The sequence below is a fragment of the Coptis chinensis genome, chromosome 2 (genome assembly GCF_015680905.1).
Source record: "Coptis chinensis isolate HL-2020 chromosome 2, ASM1568090v1, whole genome shotgun sequence".
Classification (NCBI taxonomy): domain Eukaryota; kingdom Viridiplantae; phylum Streptophyta; class Magnoliopsida; order Ranunculales; family Ranunculaceae; genus Coptis; species Coptis chinensis.
This window is the reverse complement of record NC_141457.1, coordinates 72,875,892-72,893,160: the sequence shown is the minus strand read 5'-3', so window position 1 is coordinate 72,893,160 and position 17,269 is coordinate 72,875,892. Positions and strand designations below refer to the sequence as shown.

The 17,269-nt window shown below is 36.3% G+C and overlaps 3 protein-coding genes across 5 annotated transcripts; 1 reads left to right on the top strand and 2 right to left on the bottom strand.

The window, feature by feature from the left end:
• Positions 1 to 1,823: 1,823 nt before the first annotated feature.
• On the bottom strand, positions 1,824 to 5,692 carry SOG1 (NAC (No Apical Meristem) domain transcriptional regulator superfamily protein). Of its 2 annotated transcripts, XM_086589814.1 has the most exons (8): positions 5,568 to 5,692; positions 4,778 to 4,919; positions 3,800 to 3,986; positions 3,206 to 3,705; positions 2,747 to 3,092; positions 2,572 to 2,630; positions 2,387 to 2,448; positions 1,944 to 2,299 (listed from the first exon to the last, which is right to left on the bottom strand). In XM_086589814.1, exons 1-7 carry the CDS (start codon positions 5,573 to 5,575, stop codon positions 2,392 to 2,394), a joined length of 1,299 nt encoding a protein of 432 aa, XP_086445940.1. In that variant the 5' UTR covers positions 5,576 to 5,692; the 3' UTR covers positions 1,944 to 2,299; positions 2,387 to 2,391. The 2 variants fall into 2 exon arrangements, 1 of the variants encoding a protein (XP_086445940.1); XR_015211529.1 differs by having other exon boundaries at positions 1,824 to 2,299; positions 2,572 to 3,086.
• Positions 5,693 to 6,959: 1,267 nt separating this feature from the next.
• Positions 6,960 to 9,999, top strand: LOC147517676 (uncharacterized). The gene is given in 4 exon segments (XM_086589811.1): positions 6,960 to 8,685; positions 8,687 to 8,743; positions 8,961 to 9,153; positions 9,422 to 9,999. Coding segments are annotated over 4 exon segments (1,941 nt in total). The 5' UTR covers positions 6,960 to 7,216; the 3' UTR covers positions 9,644 to 9,999.
• Positions 10,000 to 10,825: 826 nt separating this feature from the next.
• LOC147517675 (uncharacterized) lies at positions 10,826 to 16,490 on the bottom strand. Of its 2 annotated transcripts, none has more exons than XM_086589810.1 (14): positions 15,849 to 16,490; positions 15,421 to 15,511; positions 15,215 to 15,299; positions 15,001 to 15,085; positions 14,732 to 14,801; positions 14,283 to 14,352; positions 13,845 to 13,890; positions 13,507 to 13,756; positions 12,869 to 13,074; positions 12,697 to 12,771; positions 12,151 to 12,220; positions 11,879 to 11,959; positions 11,561 to 11,640; positions 10,826 to 11,467 (listed from the first exon to the last, which is right to left on the bottom strand). In XM_086589810.1, the coding sequence occupies exons 1-14, from the start codon at positions 15,980 to 15,982 to the stop codon at positions 11,389 to 11,391; spliced, it is 1,422 nt and encodes a 473-aa protein (XP_086445936.1). In that variant the 5' UTR covers positions 15,983 to 16,490; the 3' UTR covers positions 10,826 to 11,388. The 2 variants fall into 2 exon arrangements, with proteins under 2 accessions (XP_086445936.1, XP_086445935.1); XM_086589809.1 differs by having other exon boundaries at positions 14,732 to 14,819; positions 15,849 to 16,154.
• Between the last annotated feature and the right edge of the window lie 779 nt (positions 16,491 to 17,269).

The following is a 17,269-nucleotide window of genomic DNA, read 5'->3' as shown; positions in this document are numbered from 1 at the left end:
AAAAACTAGAGTCTCTATGAGGGTATAGCTATAATCTACTATCTATATACTAAAAGCAGACCCTAAATCGAGGATTTTCTTTCCTATATAGAAAGACTCTAATACGGAGAGTTAGTTTTTTAAAGAATAATTCTCTCCTATGACACTCTAATACGAAAGATAGTCTTTCTAATAATAGCCTACAAAATCTCACATACATAAACATCTTAGAGAGTTTGAGTGTATTTTCAATTCTTACATATTTGATCAAATAAAAAAATTGCTAAAAAAATAGGTAATTTGTAAAAAATAATTAACATAAATTTCCTATTATGAATCAAACACTTTTAGTATTCCAATTCTTATATATTTGATCAAATAAAAAAAAATGTAATTTGTAGAATTTCTTATTACAAATCATACAATTTTAGTGTCTATGATAAAACACCGATTTATTTCAATATATTTTAACACGCATCAAAACATAGTTAAAACAATTATACAAAAAATAACATCACAAAAATATATAATAAAAATGAAAAAAAAATAACGACAAAGCAATAATGACAAATATTTTTAAAATTGCTAAAAAAAAAGGTGATTTGTAAAAGTAATTTTTTATTACAAATCAAACACTTTTAGTGTTCCAATTCTTATATATTTGATCAAATAAAAAAAAATTGCTAAAAATATGTAATTTGTATAAACTAATTCCTTACTACAAATCATATTCCTTGTATCAATTTTAAAAAATGTCTCTAAAACGTGATAAAACACCTAATTTATTTTTCATAATATATCCTTAACATAACCTCAATAATTTGGATTATGATATATTTATTCCAAAAGGGTTTATTTTTCAAGTCTTTCAACGGTCTAAATGATGAACTTTATCGATTAGAAAGACTTGGGAAATGACTTTTGGAAATGAGACTACAAGTTGCTTTCAAGGTTCAATTCAAGTTCGTTGAATACTTGAATGTACCCTCGAAGAGAAAGAACCGAAGAGATTTTCAAATGGCACTTGACTTAAACGCGTACAATTTTCCGCAAGGGTCAATTCAAGTAGGCGTGACTTGTTACCCACAACAGTGAACATTCTTGGCCAACAAGTTTGCAATCACTTATAAGTAATAAGTACTCTCCACATTAAGTTCATCCCACAAGTAGTAGACATGCCAATTGGTAAGAATATGGTCATCAAATCACATCAACAAAAAACAATGGCGCCCGAATGTGCTTATTCTCTTCATAGTTCTTGCCCCATTCTAGATTTTATTTTAGGCTTCTTTGTTCAACTTTGTTCTCCTCATGAATTAGAGCCGAAATCAGATTTTGCGGATTCTGATGAAAATCATTTGGAAATCAAATGCTTGTCAGCTGCACAGAAGCATTTTCAACAAGTTCAACATATCCACATTGCTTGACTATATTTGAGCTTCGGTTATGCGAAAGAAAGTGAATGAGTGGTTCTCTGAAAAACTAATTTTGGAGCTTCTGAATTCTGATGCTGTAGCCTGTAAGACATTGGCTCATAAATTAGCTAAGTGAGGTTGGAATTATGGGTCTGTGGATGCATGTATCTACTGTTGCTTTTTTACCTGGGACTTAATAAAATGAATCGTTATAAAAAAAACTAAAAAATATGTAGGGCTTCTCAATTCCGATCCTGCACTTATCTGATCTGATAACGGAATATTCATAGTTCTACCTTTTGTTTATTTATACTGAAAGCTTCAAATCCAAACTATGCTCATGTTTAATTTGGTTTCACTTGTATTTACGTACATGTTAGGAATAAAAGTCATGCACCTCTGACCTAGTTACCTAAAAGCAAAGCAAGATCAGTTAGAAGACTCCATATATTATTAACCAACTAAATTAAAACTTGTACTAAGGACAAAAGGAAGAAACATTTTGGCAGGTTTCTCAGAGAAGAGACGGAGAAGCAGATTTACAAAAGACGAATTGGGGAATTACAGAGCACTTCCACCCTAATATAGTGTTAATTTTTCACATAAACTGTTTCCACATATTTAAATAGCACACCACTTAAATTCCAAAATGGGTACAAAATCAGGATAACTATAGTTCCACAATTCGAAACCAGCCTTCTGCCAAGCTAGGAAAAAATAGCTGAGGGTCTTGTACCCTTGCAAAAGGAAAGTTATCCTGCAAACTGAACTTCTCCAAAATTAGATGCGCCAAAAGGAGAGCCAACAGTCAACGCTACGTGACAACTTGACATGAGCCAAAATAAGTAAGGAGTATTCATGCAGAGGGGGAAAGGGGTCAAGTACCAGAATTATACACTTCGTACCTGCAACAGAAGGGCACAATTACAATATATTCCCAATTACACGTATTGCATGCACCAGAAAAAAATAGATTAAATGAGTGCACATACCCCATTCAGTCCGATAACTTGCTCCCAGCCCAAGCGAAGAAGCTATCTTGAGATCCGAACTCCTAAAAAACACAATTCAGTACTCCAAATATTAAAAACAGGTCGATAAGCAAATAACATCTGATGACAACTTCAACGTTCAGAGCTGAGAACTATTTTTAAAAGAAAAGGTTATGGTAACATACAAGCTGGCTAAGTCTGAAATCTGGAGGTGTATCAAATTCAATATTTGAAGGATCAAGCTGACCGGTTTTTGCAAACTCCTCTGGATCATGTTTAGGATATTCAGAACCTTGAACATAATCAGTTAGACAAGGTTCGAGTGTTTTTTCCTAGTATCACTTGGAAGATCACTAAGATCCAAGTTTTGGCACTCCTCCAAGTCCTCCTTAAACACTTCCACTCCTCCGATGAGAGAATAATCAGGTAGGTGATGCCTGTTCTTTCTTTCACCATCCGTTTCTTCATTTAAGGGCTGGCTCTGAAGTAGGTCATCGCATAGAGACAAGTCTTCGACAAGTTGCTGAGAATCTAACAGATATTGTGATATTGATTCACCTTCCGACCATTTCAAATTTTCAATACAATCGTCATTATCACCCAGCATGTGATTTTCCAGATCTTCTGATATTGGGTTATTATGATCCTCAAGCACCCCCTCCAATGGTACGTCATCATCTACATTCCCAGTTCCAAGATTCTTGAACTACAAAAGAGGAAGGCAGAATATCAGTATTACATTGAGAATAGAATATAAAAGAATTGGAGTGAATCATCTCTAATAAGAAAAAGACTCAAGACAACAGACAATTCTTGTACCTGAGAAGAGTTTACAATGTCCCCTAGCACACGTTCTTCTCCAGGATCAACATCAGAATGACGCCTTTCAGTACGAGGGGGTTCGGGAATAACAGATTTTGGAGTCAACGGATCTACTTTTGCAATAGTGGATTCTGTGATCTCACAAGAAACATCTTCTTCAACTTTATCACCAGGCTTTGCCTGCTGCTGATAAAATATTTTGGAAACGACATACTCTCCATCTTTTTCATCCTCTCCCGTGCCAAGGTGATACTGGTGCATCACCCAATTAGTTTTCTCAGGTTTCCGACTATTTGTCGTGCTCATGTACAGAACCATAATTTTCTTACATCCTCTTTGAACTCCATCCAATATCACAGGTTTTGTCCTGCCAGTTTTATGCCAACGGACATCACCCAAGTCGTCACCATGTATCTTCCGACGCTTTCGAGTCCCAGTGTTATAAGCCTTGATTGCTCTATGAAAGAAATGGGAAACACTTCCATCTTGCTTAACTCCTACAAGAGCGTACTTACCATTAGTTAATAGAATTATAAAAGCTCATTGGACTATAACAGAAGGAAAAAGAAAACAACCATGACTAGTACCAACCTGGCAGCTTTTGAGGATGGGTATAACAAATTCCATCTTCTTCATTGACTGTGGGAATGAACTCCTCAATAAAAGGATGGGGATTCACATTTCCAAAACCAACTTTAGCAAGTAAATGCCGAATTATCTCTTGGTCAGAAGGATCGAATTTCACACCGCAGGGTAATCCCGGCCAGTCTTGAGTAACCTGAAAAAAGGAAATTTCAAAGTGTTTAGACTCTGATACAATAAACTACATGTTGATGGGGGTAAAACTGTACAATAAATAGTCAAGCTGTGTATCAGAAGTAAAGATCAACTACAAACACCTCAACAATACACTCTAGCCGCTAAAGAGTACCAGATGTTTTCCAACAAACACTTGCAATTCTTTTAGCAGTAAGCATCAACTCACAGCTTTCTAGAAAACCCAAAGCACATGGGAATCTAAATGCTCACAGTACAACAGAATAGCATGTCCTTCTAGATAAGTTTATTCTTTATTGTTTCAAGTGAGAGCAGAAAGGCTTACAGATAGGATATAGCAAACGCTATTATTCTCCCCTTCCAACGATAATCAAATGTACACACTTCTTATTTACATAAACACACAAATGCAGTCTAACCTTATCTCTACAATCACACTTGTTTATATTTAAAATGGTGGATTGAATCTGTTATCCAAAGTCTGGGTTTTTCTCCCCAAACAAAAGTCAGAGCTAATGATTCATCTGATATGATCCAAATCACATGGTATCAAAGCACATTTTCAACAGAATATGTTATAACTTGTATCCATATTGAGGGGGGAAATTCTAATATATATTCTGCTTAAGTTTCAGTATCCATCTATTGAACTAGCTTTGTTGTCTATAAATTACAAACACAAAACAAAATAGGTTTGATACTTTTTTTGCCTAGTTCCTGACAGTAATCAATGAAGTAAATACAGTTTATCAATAAGACTTAGGTATATTCATCAGAGTAAAGGAGTCATACATCACTGTTGTCAATGACATGATTGCACTTGGGGCAAGCTCTTGCTGGGTTGCTCTTCCAGTTGACACATTTGGGATCACATTTTTCAGATGCACTCTTGATTTTTGTTGCAAATCTTTTGCTGTCCACCAGCCATGACGTGCTGCATGTTCGAATAAAACAATTATAATCAAATAGAAAAGAGTTGCATCTAATCACTTAAAATGTAATTCTTTCATAAACAACATTAAGATCAGACCCATGCATTTCATTCGCAAAGGAGGCAACTTATATGCAACCAATAGAGACACAGGATTTAGATATAAAGCTTTATTGATATAATACATTGACATGAACTTCACGTCTACTAGCAAAAACAAAGTATCCAGTGCATATGCATCAATGTCACAAGCTAAACTGAACTGTCAAATACACATCATATTAGTCCACAACATCAATAAAAGAGAAATATGCAACCAGAACTCAAATGCACTGATCAAATCTAGACGCATTAATGCTAGAAACACTTTAACCTTACAGAACAAACTGTGAAACACTCAAAACCAAACAAATCAAAACAACACTCACATCAAAAGTGCTAAAGAATCAATTTTTATTCAAACCCAATATAACTAAAATGCAGAACACACCAAATAACACCAATCAAAACAACACCCAAAGCTGGAAAACCTACTTAAAAAACAAATTTTATCATAATCAAAAGACATTAGTGCTTAAAGAAGACATTTTTATTCAGCCCCAAGTAATCAAAATATACAAAACCACAAAACATCAAGAAGAAAAATAGTACCTTGCCATCTAGAACTTACTAGGGTGCTCTTAAAGATTATTGGATCAAACCCACTTCATCTCTCTAGTAACAATGGTCTTTCTAAACTTCTTTTTTAAGTACTACTTCTTTTTCTCCTTTTATATTATATATATATATTCATATATTCATATTGATAGAACGGAAGATGGCAAGATGGTGGCAAGTCAACCGTAGACTTGTGTGGGCGTGTGGGACCTACTATGTTAACTTTGAAATTATTGGGTCCCGCCAAATAAATTGTTGATGGTGTCTTGATATTTGGTGTGATGAATGGTGTCAGTTTAATGTGCATAAGTGGGAAGTATACGATTATTATTTTGTACTAATTTGTCAGGTTTAATAGATTGCATGATCTTTCGATAGGACTGGAAAACTTAAATTGGATTTTATTTCATAAAAGACGTAAAATACTGTATTTATTATATGGGGGTGGAACATGGGTCGAGTTAGTCCAAGCCCGATGGACTAAAATTCAATTTTTATTGGTCTTAGGCTAACATATCATATCCGTAGTCTGAGCTTGGTTTAGTAACAAATCAAAACCCGACTCGATTTTGAGTCGGCCTTAGCCTCGTGTACATATACTGTTCTAAAAATCGGTCTAGGTGGTCTCTAGGCGCTAGGCGGTGCCTAACCAACTCGGCTAGGCCTAAGTCGTTTAAAAAATCGGTGGGCCGACTAGAGGTGTCTAGGCGGTCCAGTCATTTTTTTTAAATGATTAAATATCAAAAATTAAAAGTCCGTGTAAACTTAAAATTTGAATGAGTTTAAAAGACTAAAATCTAATGTAAATTATATGTTACTATAACAAAGAGTATGTTTTTATATGAAGTCGATATTTTTCAACTATTACGCATTTTTATAATAAGTATATTTGTATGTGTTTATTTTTTGAATTATGGTAAATGATTTTCTTCATTTCTTATAATATAGGTGTGTATTATATATATTAGACAAAAAAAAAAATCGCGCTTATCACTTTAAATTTCATCTAGTGCACTACTATAAGCCTGTAAGCCAGCGATCTCCCACCACTCGACTACCGCCTAGTATTTTTTAGAACACTGATATATATATGTATATATTTCAATCTTTCTATTCTTGTAAAAAATTGAAAATTTCTATTTTATTTTAGAGAGAACAATATAATCAATCATTTTCAAACAATCAAATTTCTTTGATTTTATTATATGATTTCAATTTCGATGTTTTTTACCCTCCTAATCATTAGTCCCAGGCTCGGGTTGAACATTGGAAACTCGAGTAGGGGCGTAGGGCTATTATTACATACGTGCAACGCAAGATAATTTGAAGAAAGTTGAATATATCAGACATGGCGAGATATGTTCGACATTTCAAGATAATTTCGCCTGTAAGCCAAGAACGAATTCTTGTCATTTTTGAGCAACGTAAAAAAGGATGCACAGAAACAGCCACCTGATCCAACAATAGCTTCGTCTGAATCTAATATAATTGAACTTGAGAGATCCTTTTCACACGACGTCACTCATCACTCTGTCAATAATCTCAGGTAACCGAAAAAAAACTCTACTACATCTTTGTTGGGTGTTTTATAGAAAATGAAAAGTTGGCCATTTAGTTAAACACAGAAATAATTATTAGTAAACATGAGTAGGTCATCTTCATTTAATTTAAGACAAGAACTGAATTCTAAGTTTGACCCGAAAGGTTTTAGAAGATGGGCAGTTGCATTTTGTATTATTAGATTTGATCTTGAACAAGGCCAAGTTATAGAAGACTGTTATCCACCTGGTTGTATTACTCAAGAACAAGAGCTTGAGATATCATTTACTTCATTTCCCGATTCCGTTTCGCAACACAAGAATCGCTCTAGTATTCATGATTGTATCTTCTTTTTTCGTTTACCAAACCGCAATGTAGAAACAAGTAGTGGATATAATAGTAATGGTAATGGATATATGTATGGTTATGTATTCAATAGGCAGAGACAAGATGAGAGGTTAAAGAGAGGTGGGGAACAGAAGTCTGTTGTTATATTGTCGCATAGTCCATTCTTGAGTGTGTTTAGACCTTTGTTACAAATATTGGGTCCTTTGTATTTCGACCTTGGGAAGAAAGCGCTTGAGCATATGGCTTTGTTTGTGTCCATGTGGCCTGCACCGGTACATGGTACTTTAGTGGAGCTTCCTATAGGAAATGCTACATTGAAAGTGAATCTCCCACCTGCTCATAGTTTGCCGTTAGAGGGTGGGGTATTGGCGGACGAGTCTGTTTCATCAATGGCACCATTACTTCCTACCAATCAGTCTATTCCGCAGGGTTTGTTTCATGATGCGGATATTTTTGGTACATTCAGAGGGATACTTCTGCAGCTATGGTTGTTGTGGGAGCTTTTGATTATTGGCGAACCTATTCTTATAATTGCACCAACGCCTCCCCAATGTTGTGAAGCTGTTGCTACCCTTGTAAGTTTGGTTGCTCCTCTTCTTTGTAGTGTTGATTTCCGGCCATATTTTACTATTCATGACCCGGATTTTCGCCGTTTAAATTCACTCAGCGAAAAAGATGTTTTTCCTCCAATGGTTCTAGGTGTAACAAACCTGTTTTTCCTCAAGTCCCTTCGGTGCATACCGCACATTGTTTCAGTTGGTAACCCTGCTCCTAATTCAAGCAGGCTCACCTTAACTCCCAAGTCGTCCTTTTCAGGCAAGACCTTTAGTAAGCTAGAGGGTTTTGGATTGCAGCAGTTGTCCTTAAAGAAGTTGTCTCCTTCAAATTTGTTGAATTCTGTAAAGTTGCGGAGAGATGGTCCCCTTTGTCTAATGACGGAACATAGGGAGGCTGTTTGGAGCACATATAGTGCAACAACCAAACCAGACACTGCTATCCTGAACAGGCTTATTGACGCAGGGATGTCCCCAAGGGTTGAGGAGTCAATGTCAGTTGTTAACAATGAGATCCTGCGGAGACATTTCTTGGAGCTAACAACAAACTTCCTTGCACCTTTCGGCCCATACTTGAGAGCTACTACGCCTTCTGAAGGAGCTTCGCCTTTCTTTGATCCTCCTCCTCTGCCTACATTTAATGCTGATGAATTTCTTGAGAGCTTATCAGCCCGGCGCTGGGAAGTTCTTATCTAAAAGGATGAGGGCGAATTGGCTGGACCTATATAGGTAAGACCTGCTAGCTGCTGATGCCTTTCAGTGTTTTGCTATTGTTTTCTTCTTTCTTTCGCATGTACCCTCTACTTAGGATCATTTATTTTGGTATTCTACCTCCCCAATAGCTTTGCATATTATAAGTTTATAACTAGTCTACTCTATATTGTCATTACAGTGACTATGGAACTGAATCACTTATTTGGTATGTCTTGGTCATTTTTATTCTCAGGCGCTTTTTGAAAGGACACAACTTTATGCCATGGTTCCAGAGAAGGCGCACTGTTGCTGAACAAGAACAACATAGACTATGGAGGCAGGCGAGGTTGAGGACTGAGATTCAACAATATCTTTTGAAAATGTCTGAATTGGAAATTGTTGATTCTTTCAATGTAATTGAAAAACATTTACTTGGAGAGATACAGGTAATATATTTTCTGCCTCTTCTGATTACTCTTCTCACTTGTCGACGAGTTTGAGTATTTGATGAAATACATAGTAGATCTGTTTGTAAAAGCCTTTTGAAGTTCTATAGATGGGAAGGCTGGCTTCAGTCAACAGTTTAAACAACACGACCCATTAAATTCTATATCACACAATTTTTTTTTAAAGTAGTACTGGTCTAAGGCATCAGTTTAAATGACACAACCCTTTGCATACTAAATTATAATCTTTTTTCTTAAAACTTTCCAGTTACAGCATTCTGGGCGCAGTAGTGCAGACTCTGTGGTTGCGTGCCAAAAGCTCAAGGGTGATTTGCAAGCAGTGTTCAAGGTGCTTCCCAAGGACATGCAACAGCTTCTACTTTTCAACCCACAAAGGGCATCCCTACTACAAGGTAGTTTGGAAGTGACTAAAGTCCCTGGGCATCCTTCCATTCTAGTTGAGGTTGTTTCTCCCCATTCACCAAGGTAAAGCCAGATAGTGTTACTTTGCCTCTGTTAAAGGCGAGTCCTTCCTCAATGCCAAAAGAAGACAGTACCTTATGACGGGATTGACTGGATTCTTTGATCACGGTGCTTTTGTGTTGGCGAGGTTCAAATGAGTTTGTTCTAATCCCTGTTTGGTCTCAAAGCTTCCATTGCAATTTCAACTAGCTGAGCCTCCTTGTATTCTTTCCCTGACCTTTATGTAGCAGGGAAAGTGAGATAGAAATCACTTTGGCAGAATATCCAATTACATTTCTCAACTTGTACACGAAAATTGTTTATTTATCCTTGCGAATACACTTCTTTATATTTGATTTCTGTCGAAAAGTATCTTGATCATACTTTCTGAGTGTCAGGCAGGGAGCATGATTCAGTATTTGGATAACTATTCTCTTTCTCTTGTTGATTTATGAATTGCTTTCTGGATATCAGTAAAAGCCCAAAACGGAGAGAACATGAAAACGTTCAGGAGTATTGCGTTCAGAATTCAGATAGCATAGTTCTGAACAATATTTTTTATGGAATTTGTTTAGTTCTGGAGAACTATTTTTTATGGAATTTGTTTCAAGCCAGTGTGCAAGTTGTAAATCTGTAACAGTTGTACCGAAAATCATTTATATTTCAATGATAGCAATAGTTTTGAAAGGGAAAGCAGTTTGCAAAAGTAAGCCTTGAGAAACAGGAAGATTATGGACAACAGAAACTCGCATTCACATCATGAATAAGTTGAGTCGTCATAACATGGGCTGAAACTTAATGGGGAATAGTTTACAGCATCGTCTAGGGACATTCCTGATTCCTACTTGCATTCTTTCATGCCAAATTGGCAAGCTAACTGGGAGATTTTCTGGGTCCCTCTATTTCCACAGTTTTTGCGAATTCCATAAAAATAAGTATCATACACATGAGTGGAATTGGTAGAGTGGTAATACGAGATGTAGTTTGACTTTCAAGTTTCAACCAGCTTGACGCTAAATGCAACCAAAGACTAAACCTACCCATACTAGAAATGCTTAAGCACACAAACGTTTTAGTATGTAACTCGTCAGATGGAAACAAATCTTCTACTACTAGATGTCAAGCAAACCTTGTTTAGCCCCTCACAAAGTAGCAATTAGTTGCATCCAAGAGTTATCAAGGAACCAGAATCCACTGCACAAGTGTCGCATGACAAAAAGAAAGCACATTTAATTTGAATTCCGAACTTCACATATTTTTTTGCAAGTGTTCAACACATTAACGATTAGATATTGATTCGATATATGGATCGCTATCAGCACATTGATATACAAAACTGACAAAATGTCACAAAAGAACCACATAGCACAACCGTTTTACCCAAAGCATCACAAAAACTTCCTTTGGCGCTGGTTAGGAAGACAAGCTTAGGGGTTAGATCTGTGATTGTTCCCAAACGGTTGGATCCACAATTTGGGAAACCCATTAGCTTGCAACTTGAATTACAATTTCTTTGTTGTAAATTTGTGGTATATCTACAATGACAAAAGGAGATCAATGCAACATAATACACAATCAAGCCAACTGCACTCTTCCAACTCTTCTAGTGCTTGCTTCAGTTAATTTAGCAAGCAACATATAGGGGTCTTCATTGCAGTTTCAGCAGGGACTGTGTAACACCAGTCTCCTTGCAATATCTGACTGCTTAACTTATGTACGTCAGTTGAAACTCTAATATCTTGCCTCAAAAGTACAGTTTGAAGTATGAATGAACTATACATCGTACACAGGCAAGCGCTCCTCAATAGAGACTCGACAAATAGGGCATTTCTTACACTTCTCAGAGCAGATGCTGCAGATATTCACGACAGAACCAAAGTAAGAAAGAGGAATATTAAAAGAGAATGAACCAACTCACGGGTGCAGTCAGAAGCGTATAACATACCTACAAAGGACGCGATGCCTGCATGGAAGGAGAACTACACTTATCTCTCCCTCAAAGCAAACTCTACACAATACCTTTTCCTGAAGAAGGGATAATAACATGAACGCACAACGGAATAGCTAAAATTCATACAAGGATTTAAAAAAGATGGAACCTAATTCTTTTTTTGTTTCTTTTAAAATTGATTATGAGAGAGGTAACAGTTTGAGCATGGTAGTCTGATAAAAATGGCAGGTGTAGTGCGCATAGCAGTTTATGCCAATCACTAAAATAAATCTCAACATGCACAAGACAGTCCAACAAAGTTGAGACTATTACCGTTTGAAGTCTTTCATATGCTTGCTGGCTATATTTAGTGATTTCTGCTTGTTCACCAAGAGCTGCTTGTAACCTCCACACCTGAGATGGAAGTTCTTATTAAAACAATATTATCAGCTATAGTACCATGAAACTCTAAAAATCTCATCGAGATGATCATTCATTACATGGAACACGATTAACAGTAAAAAAGCAATCGTCAGATCATATGAATGAGAGCCCAACATTTATCCCAAACAATTCAGTAAATGGTAGAAAAGAATGACATGCACCTCTTCAGCGAGATCCTTTTTTGGCATCTTCTTCACAATCTCAGGTGGATAACCACAGAAAGTATTATACCTGTGTTAACATCCAGTCTGACAAAAATCAGGAAACAGAAATAGCTGTGTATATCGGACAATACAAAAGACCACACAGATGTGATCTGGAGTACTTAATTCAAAATTTCAAACCATAAGTTTCACACTTACTACAAAACCATGTAGCACACAGATGCAGATTTCCTAACAACTGTGCCACCAATAGGAGTATAAACATCAATTCCAAAAATAGTGTCTTTTACCCCAAGCTCAGACCGATCAAATTTAAATGTTTCAAAATATATGCAAAACAACTTAATTTGTGCGCAGATAATTCTATTGCTACTTCATAAATAAATGCACTCTGACAAACTATTTTTCTAATACTGAAGAATGTAGACAAAAGTTATTCATAGGTGTTAGGAGTCAACACACAGACAAAACAAGTTGAAAAAAGTGGGATACCTACAAGATTAATTTTAAACCTGTTCTAAATAAATATAACGCAGCACTCACCCCGTAGTCCCAGAGTGGTAAATTCGAGCTTGTTCCTCTCGACTACCTTCATCAATTGACCACCAGCCAAGCAGCCTAACAGCAGTGTAATAACAATTCCAAAAAAACTTACTCAGTTTCTGTATCTGTAGAGGGATCCAAATACTAATATCTCATTTGAACATCAAATCACCTTGAACCATGATGCAAGAACCCAAAGCAATCACGAGCTCTTGAAGAGATTGTGAAGTATCTCCCTGTAAAAGCCCCACTCCGCAGTAATAGAACAATCTTCTCCACCAACCTTGACATTGCAAACAATACTCCAGCACCTTGAAGTAGGAAAAGTGGGGCGAAAAGAAGTGGAAGCGGAATATTTCTAGCACGAGGCGGTGTTCCCTGAAAATTTATAACTATTAGATATGAGTACTATTTATTGCGATAAATGAGAGATTATAACCCATACACGAGGGTCCTTCGTGAGGGGTCTACTATGTGGGTTTCACTAAATTGGTGGAAACAAGATCACCCAGTTAAAGAGGATTGTGCTCTTGACGAGCCACGGTGATGTATTCCCACTTTGTGGAAACCTCTGCGCCATTATTCATGATGTTTTAAAGAGGCGAACATCTTTCACTATCTTTTTTTAAACGAGAAAAGATGTTGAAAGAAAATAGAGATATAGAAAATATAGGGTGTTATTGGAGATGATTTCTTGGCCTGGTTTCACTACAAACGAGGATAGGGTGCCATATAGGGTGTGATTGGAGATGCTATTATCTATGGTAATTAATGTACATGATCTTCACAGAATCTCAGAGTCTAGCATACCTCTAAGCGCATACAGAGCAAAACTTGGAAACCAACAAGTGGAATTTTCATTATGTGACCACCAATGTCCTGCAAGCCACACAATCTCTCCTGGTATGAATCTTCCTCTGAAGAAACTACTAACCCACTGTTCCAATCAAGATATCTGATAGCAGTAGAAGATGAACTAGCTTCTCTATTGTAAGGCTGTCTATGAATAACAGGGTTGGACCATTTTGTACAAACAAGGAATGCAAAACACTCCGCAATTCTGTAGATAAGAACGTAACGAAATCATGAAGTGAAACTGAGATAGTGTTTACAACCAAGAGGCTTCAAGACAAACAGATGAAGCGTACCCAAAATTTATAAATAGATCCCACCATCCGAGAGCACCTACGTCACCTGCAAGATCAGAAAAGAAAAGAATTAAAATTTCAAGTTACTCACAATAGCTACATCTATTTTTTTTTTTTTTTTTGGGGAATACAGATTTATATAATCACATACGTGAAAACACTCTAACTCTAGGAGTGCTATATTTGTACAAGTCCAGATAATGAAGAGGGGCTGTGTCAGGTTGATAGCCAAATTAGATTAATGTAATCCTGAATTTTTAAACTCATTTTTGAGCTCATGCAAGGTCATTCACAAATATTAAGTACTAGATTTCAAACAAGTGTCGTGACAAGTGGGTACACATTTTTACATGCCTTCTGGAAATCCTAGCAAGGATTCATGCACCAAACTTCTGAAGTTTTTTTTGGGTGGAAGGGGGAGAGAAATAAAGAGATTACCAGATAGTTTTAGAAGTGTGAAAGTTGTCGCAGCAACAAAGAAAACCATGGAGATCGCAACCCAGAAATGCTACAAAGATAGACGGGTAGTTAGATATTAGTGAGATTCAAAACATACTTGAACATGGACACAAAAATTTAGATAAAACGTTAAATGTTTACAGTTGAGTACATCTTCAGATTCTACACCTACATTACCAGAATAATTTCAGATTATGATATCCCAGGAAATAAGCATAGGATTTGTTTTGCATTTACGAGGAGAGTTGATTATCATATGTACATAGTTATGCCCCTCTCTTATTCTAACAACTCCTACTTTTGAAAGAAGGGCAGTTTCTAAGTCATGTTCATGTAATTCGCGAGTATCTAAATCCATCAAAAATCACTAAAGATATCATACTGTCTCAGAAGTTATTTTTGCATCAAGACAATTTTAAAACGCTTACAGGGAGTGTCTCCCATATTGCTTCGTCACTCATGCTTTCTTCATCACCGGGCATTAAAGCTCTACACATCCTGCATACAAAAACGTTGCTAAAGGACTACATCATAAACAATCTAGATTTGATTTTTAACAACTTACTTCACCATACTGGTTCATGAACTTTTTAATAAAACAGTAACAGCATATTAATACCGTTTTAATAATCGAACAAACAGACACACATCATATATATGTAGCATCACTAACGAGATAACGAATAAGTGAATATACCTAAAATTGTCAATCAGAATGATAATCTCGAATGCCAACAATGGAAGGAAGACCACCTTCAAGTTTACAGCTGCAAACCCACTAACTGCTCCCACCAAATAATAAGTGTAAAAGGGTTAAAAACATAAGCAATGACCTAGTGCGTAAAGAGAAACTATGACAATGACAGAACCAACGTGTTTAATAAAGTAGGCAAAGGATGATCACTACTTACCGTAGATGTTCTCAAGGTATATGCATAGGAGTAACTCGAATGCAACAAGCAGTGGTGTCGCTACAATAGCGTGACAAGGTGCCCACTGTCCATGAAATGAAAAACAAGCATGATTTATTACCACCACATTTTAACAAAGACAAAAAACAATTTAATTCCCACAATCTGTCAAACAAGAAAAACCACAGAGGTAGAGCATATCATACGTGTCTATCGTGTGGTATTGATGGAGCTGGCAACGAGAATCTGCCTCGTGCAACAACTGCGTGGAATAGCCACAATGGAGCGAAAACCAGCCTAACGATATAAACAAGGAACATTTTACACATATGTTGAACTTATGAACCAATATGACCTTTATTTACACGGAAATCATTAACATTACAGTCATGTCAAATTCTACATGTATGGGGCCGCAAATAATAACTATCAACATAGACTAATTTTACAATTTTTTTTCCAAACAAACCAACATGCATAAAACAGACATGAATTGTACTAATTATAGAAACATTACTGACACACTATAAACAACAATTATTGATAAATGACTAATTAAACTACAAAATGCAAAATTATCAAACAGGGAGTGAAAAAGATTTAATTTTGAGTAGTGGGTATACGAAAAACTAACCACCAAGAATGGAATTTGACACGATCAAGCTTAAAAACCAGTAAAAGCGTGAAGGTAAAAAGTAATCCATGCGCTGCTAACGCTTGTGCTGATTTGCCCACTCTTCTCCAGCTCATCGCTTTCCCTGGCAACATTAACACACAACTCTCTCTCTCTCTCTCTGTGTTTCGTGAGGTTGAAGGTTTGGAAAAGGAATAAAGTTAAGTGGGTTTTTGAGGAAGAAGAATAAAAACTGTTGTAGTCTTTTTAGAGAAAGGAAAACTAGACGGAGTTTCCAGTGGGCGCTGCTACTGCCATTATAGATACGCACTCATAACCATGACTTTTTTTTTACTTCTCCAATTAATCTTTGCCACACTTCGCTTTCACGTCAAACTAAACGGGCCTGTTTTTTCTATTATTTTTTAGTTCAAAGAAGGAACTGTGTCAGCTTCTGAAGTACAGTTGCCACTAGTTGCACCTTGCAACCCTTCAACAGACTTGCCAATAAAAAAAATTTTAAAAAAAGACATTCTTTTCTAGATATGTTAATAACGTGTTACATTGAATTCTCAAGCTAATGATTAATGATTAGAAACTTTTGTTCGGAATTTATAGAAGTAAAGTAGTAAACGACATGAAATTATTTGTGTGGTCTATTATACTTTCAGTTTGTTATCTGCATTTTTGGGTTGTGTGAAGTTTTAATACATGACATTTGTTGCATCAGGGCAACCCTTTGAAAGGATTGCTTGTTGATTCCTCAATTTCAAGTACACTTGGGTGTTTGAGTGCATGTCATCTTAGACTTGGACATAGTCAAGAAGTCAAAACATGTATGTTGATTAGTCTAAACTCTAAAGTCTAAACCACTTAGGCACTTACCAACCCAATATAAACATACTCTACTCTTTTTCTTAACAACAGATTATAATAGTTCGATTTGTAGCAAATTCTTCGTTCTTCGGTACAAATTATTAGTGCGCACCTTCAATCTACGTTCTCATACAACTACACTATCCGCATCTTTTGTGTCTTATTCCTGGTGGATATGTTAACATATTAAATAGAAGGTTATTGTGTCAAACTGTCAATATCCAATACAATATTGCCGCGTTGCTATCAAGGTAGATTAAGTTTGGTGTTGTTGTACGGATATTGGAGCTCATTGATTCTCGAGTATTCTTGAGTGACGGATGAGTTTTGCCATAAAATTTAATTTTGGTAATCGGATGGTGTACAATACCACATACCAACAAGAGCGACTCATGTAACAGTGACCCTCTTGGTACTGAATTTACAGCAAATATGTTTGTAGGGCAATTTATATATTACTAGTATTTGCCTATGGCGTACGATCTATATGGGGAGTGATGACTAATAAGCCCAAAGAATAGAGTTAGACTGTTAGAGGCTCTATAGGCTCCACACTTTCATTCTTT

Coding starts and splice junctions, on each gene's coding strand:
- SOG1 (XM_086589814.1), bottom strand. Junction 3,093..3,205: donor ACATTGTAAACTCTTCTCAG/GTACAAGAATTG, acceptor CCTCTTTTGTAG/TTCAAGAATCTTGGAACTGG. Junction 2,631..2,746: donor GGAGGAGTGCCAAAACTTGG/ATCTTAGTGATC, acceptor CAAAAACCGGTC/AGCTTGATCCTTCAAATATT.
- LOC147517675 (XM_086589809.1), bottom strand. CDS start 15,982: ATGTTGCCAGGGAAAGCGATGAGCTGGAGAAGAGTGGGCAAATCAGCA. Junction 14,353..14,731: donor CAATATGGGAGACACTCCCT/GTAAGCGTTTTA, acceptor CTATCTTTGTAG/CATTTCTGGGTTGCGATCTC. Junction 11,960..12,150: donor AAAAGGATCTCGCTGAAGAG/GTGCATGTCATT, acceptor CTTCCATCTCAG/GTGTGGAGGTTACAAGCAGC.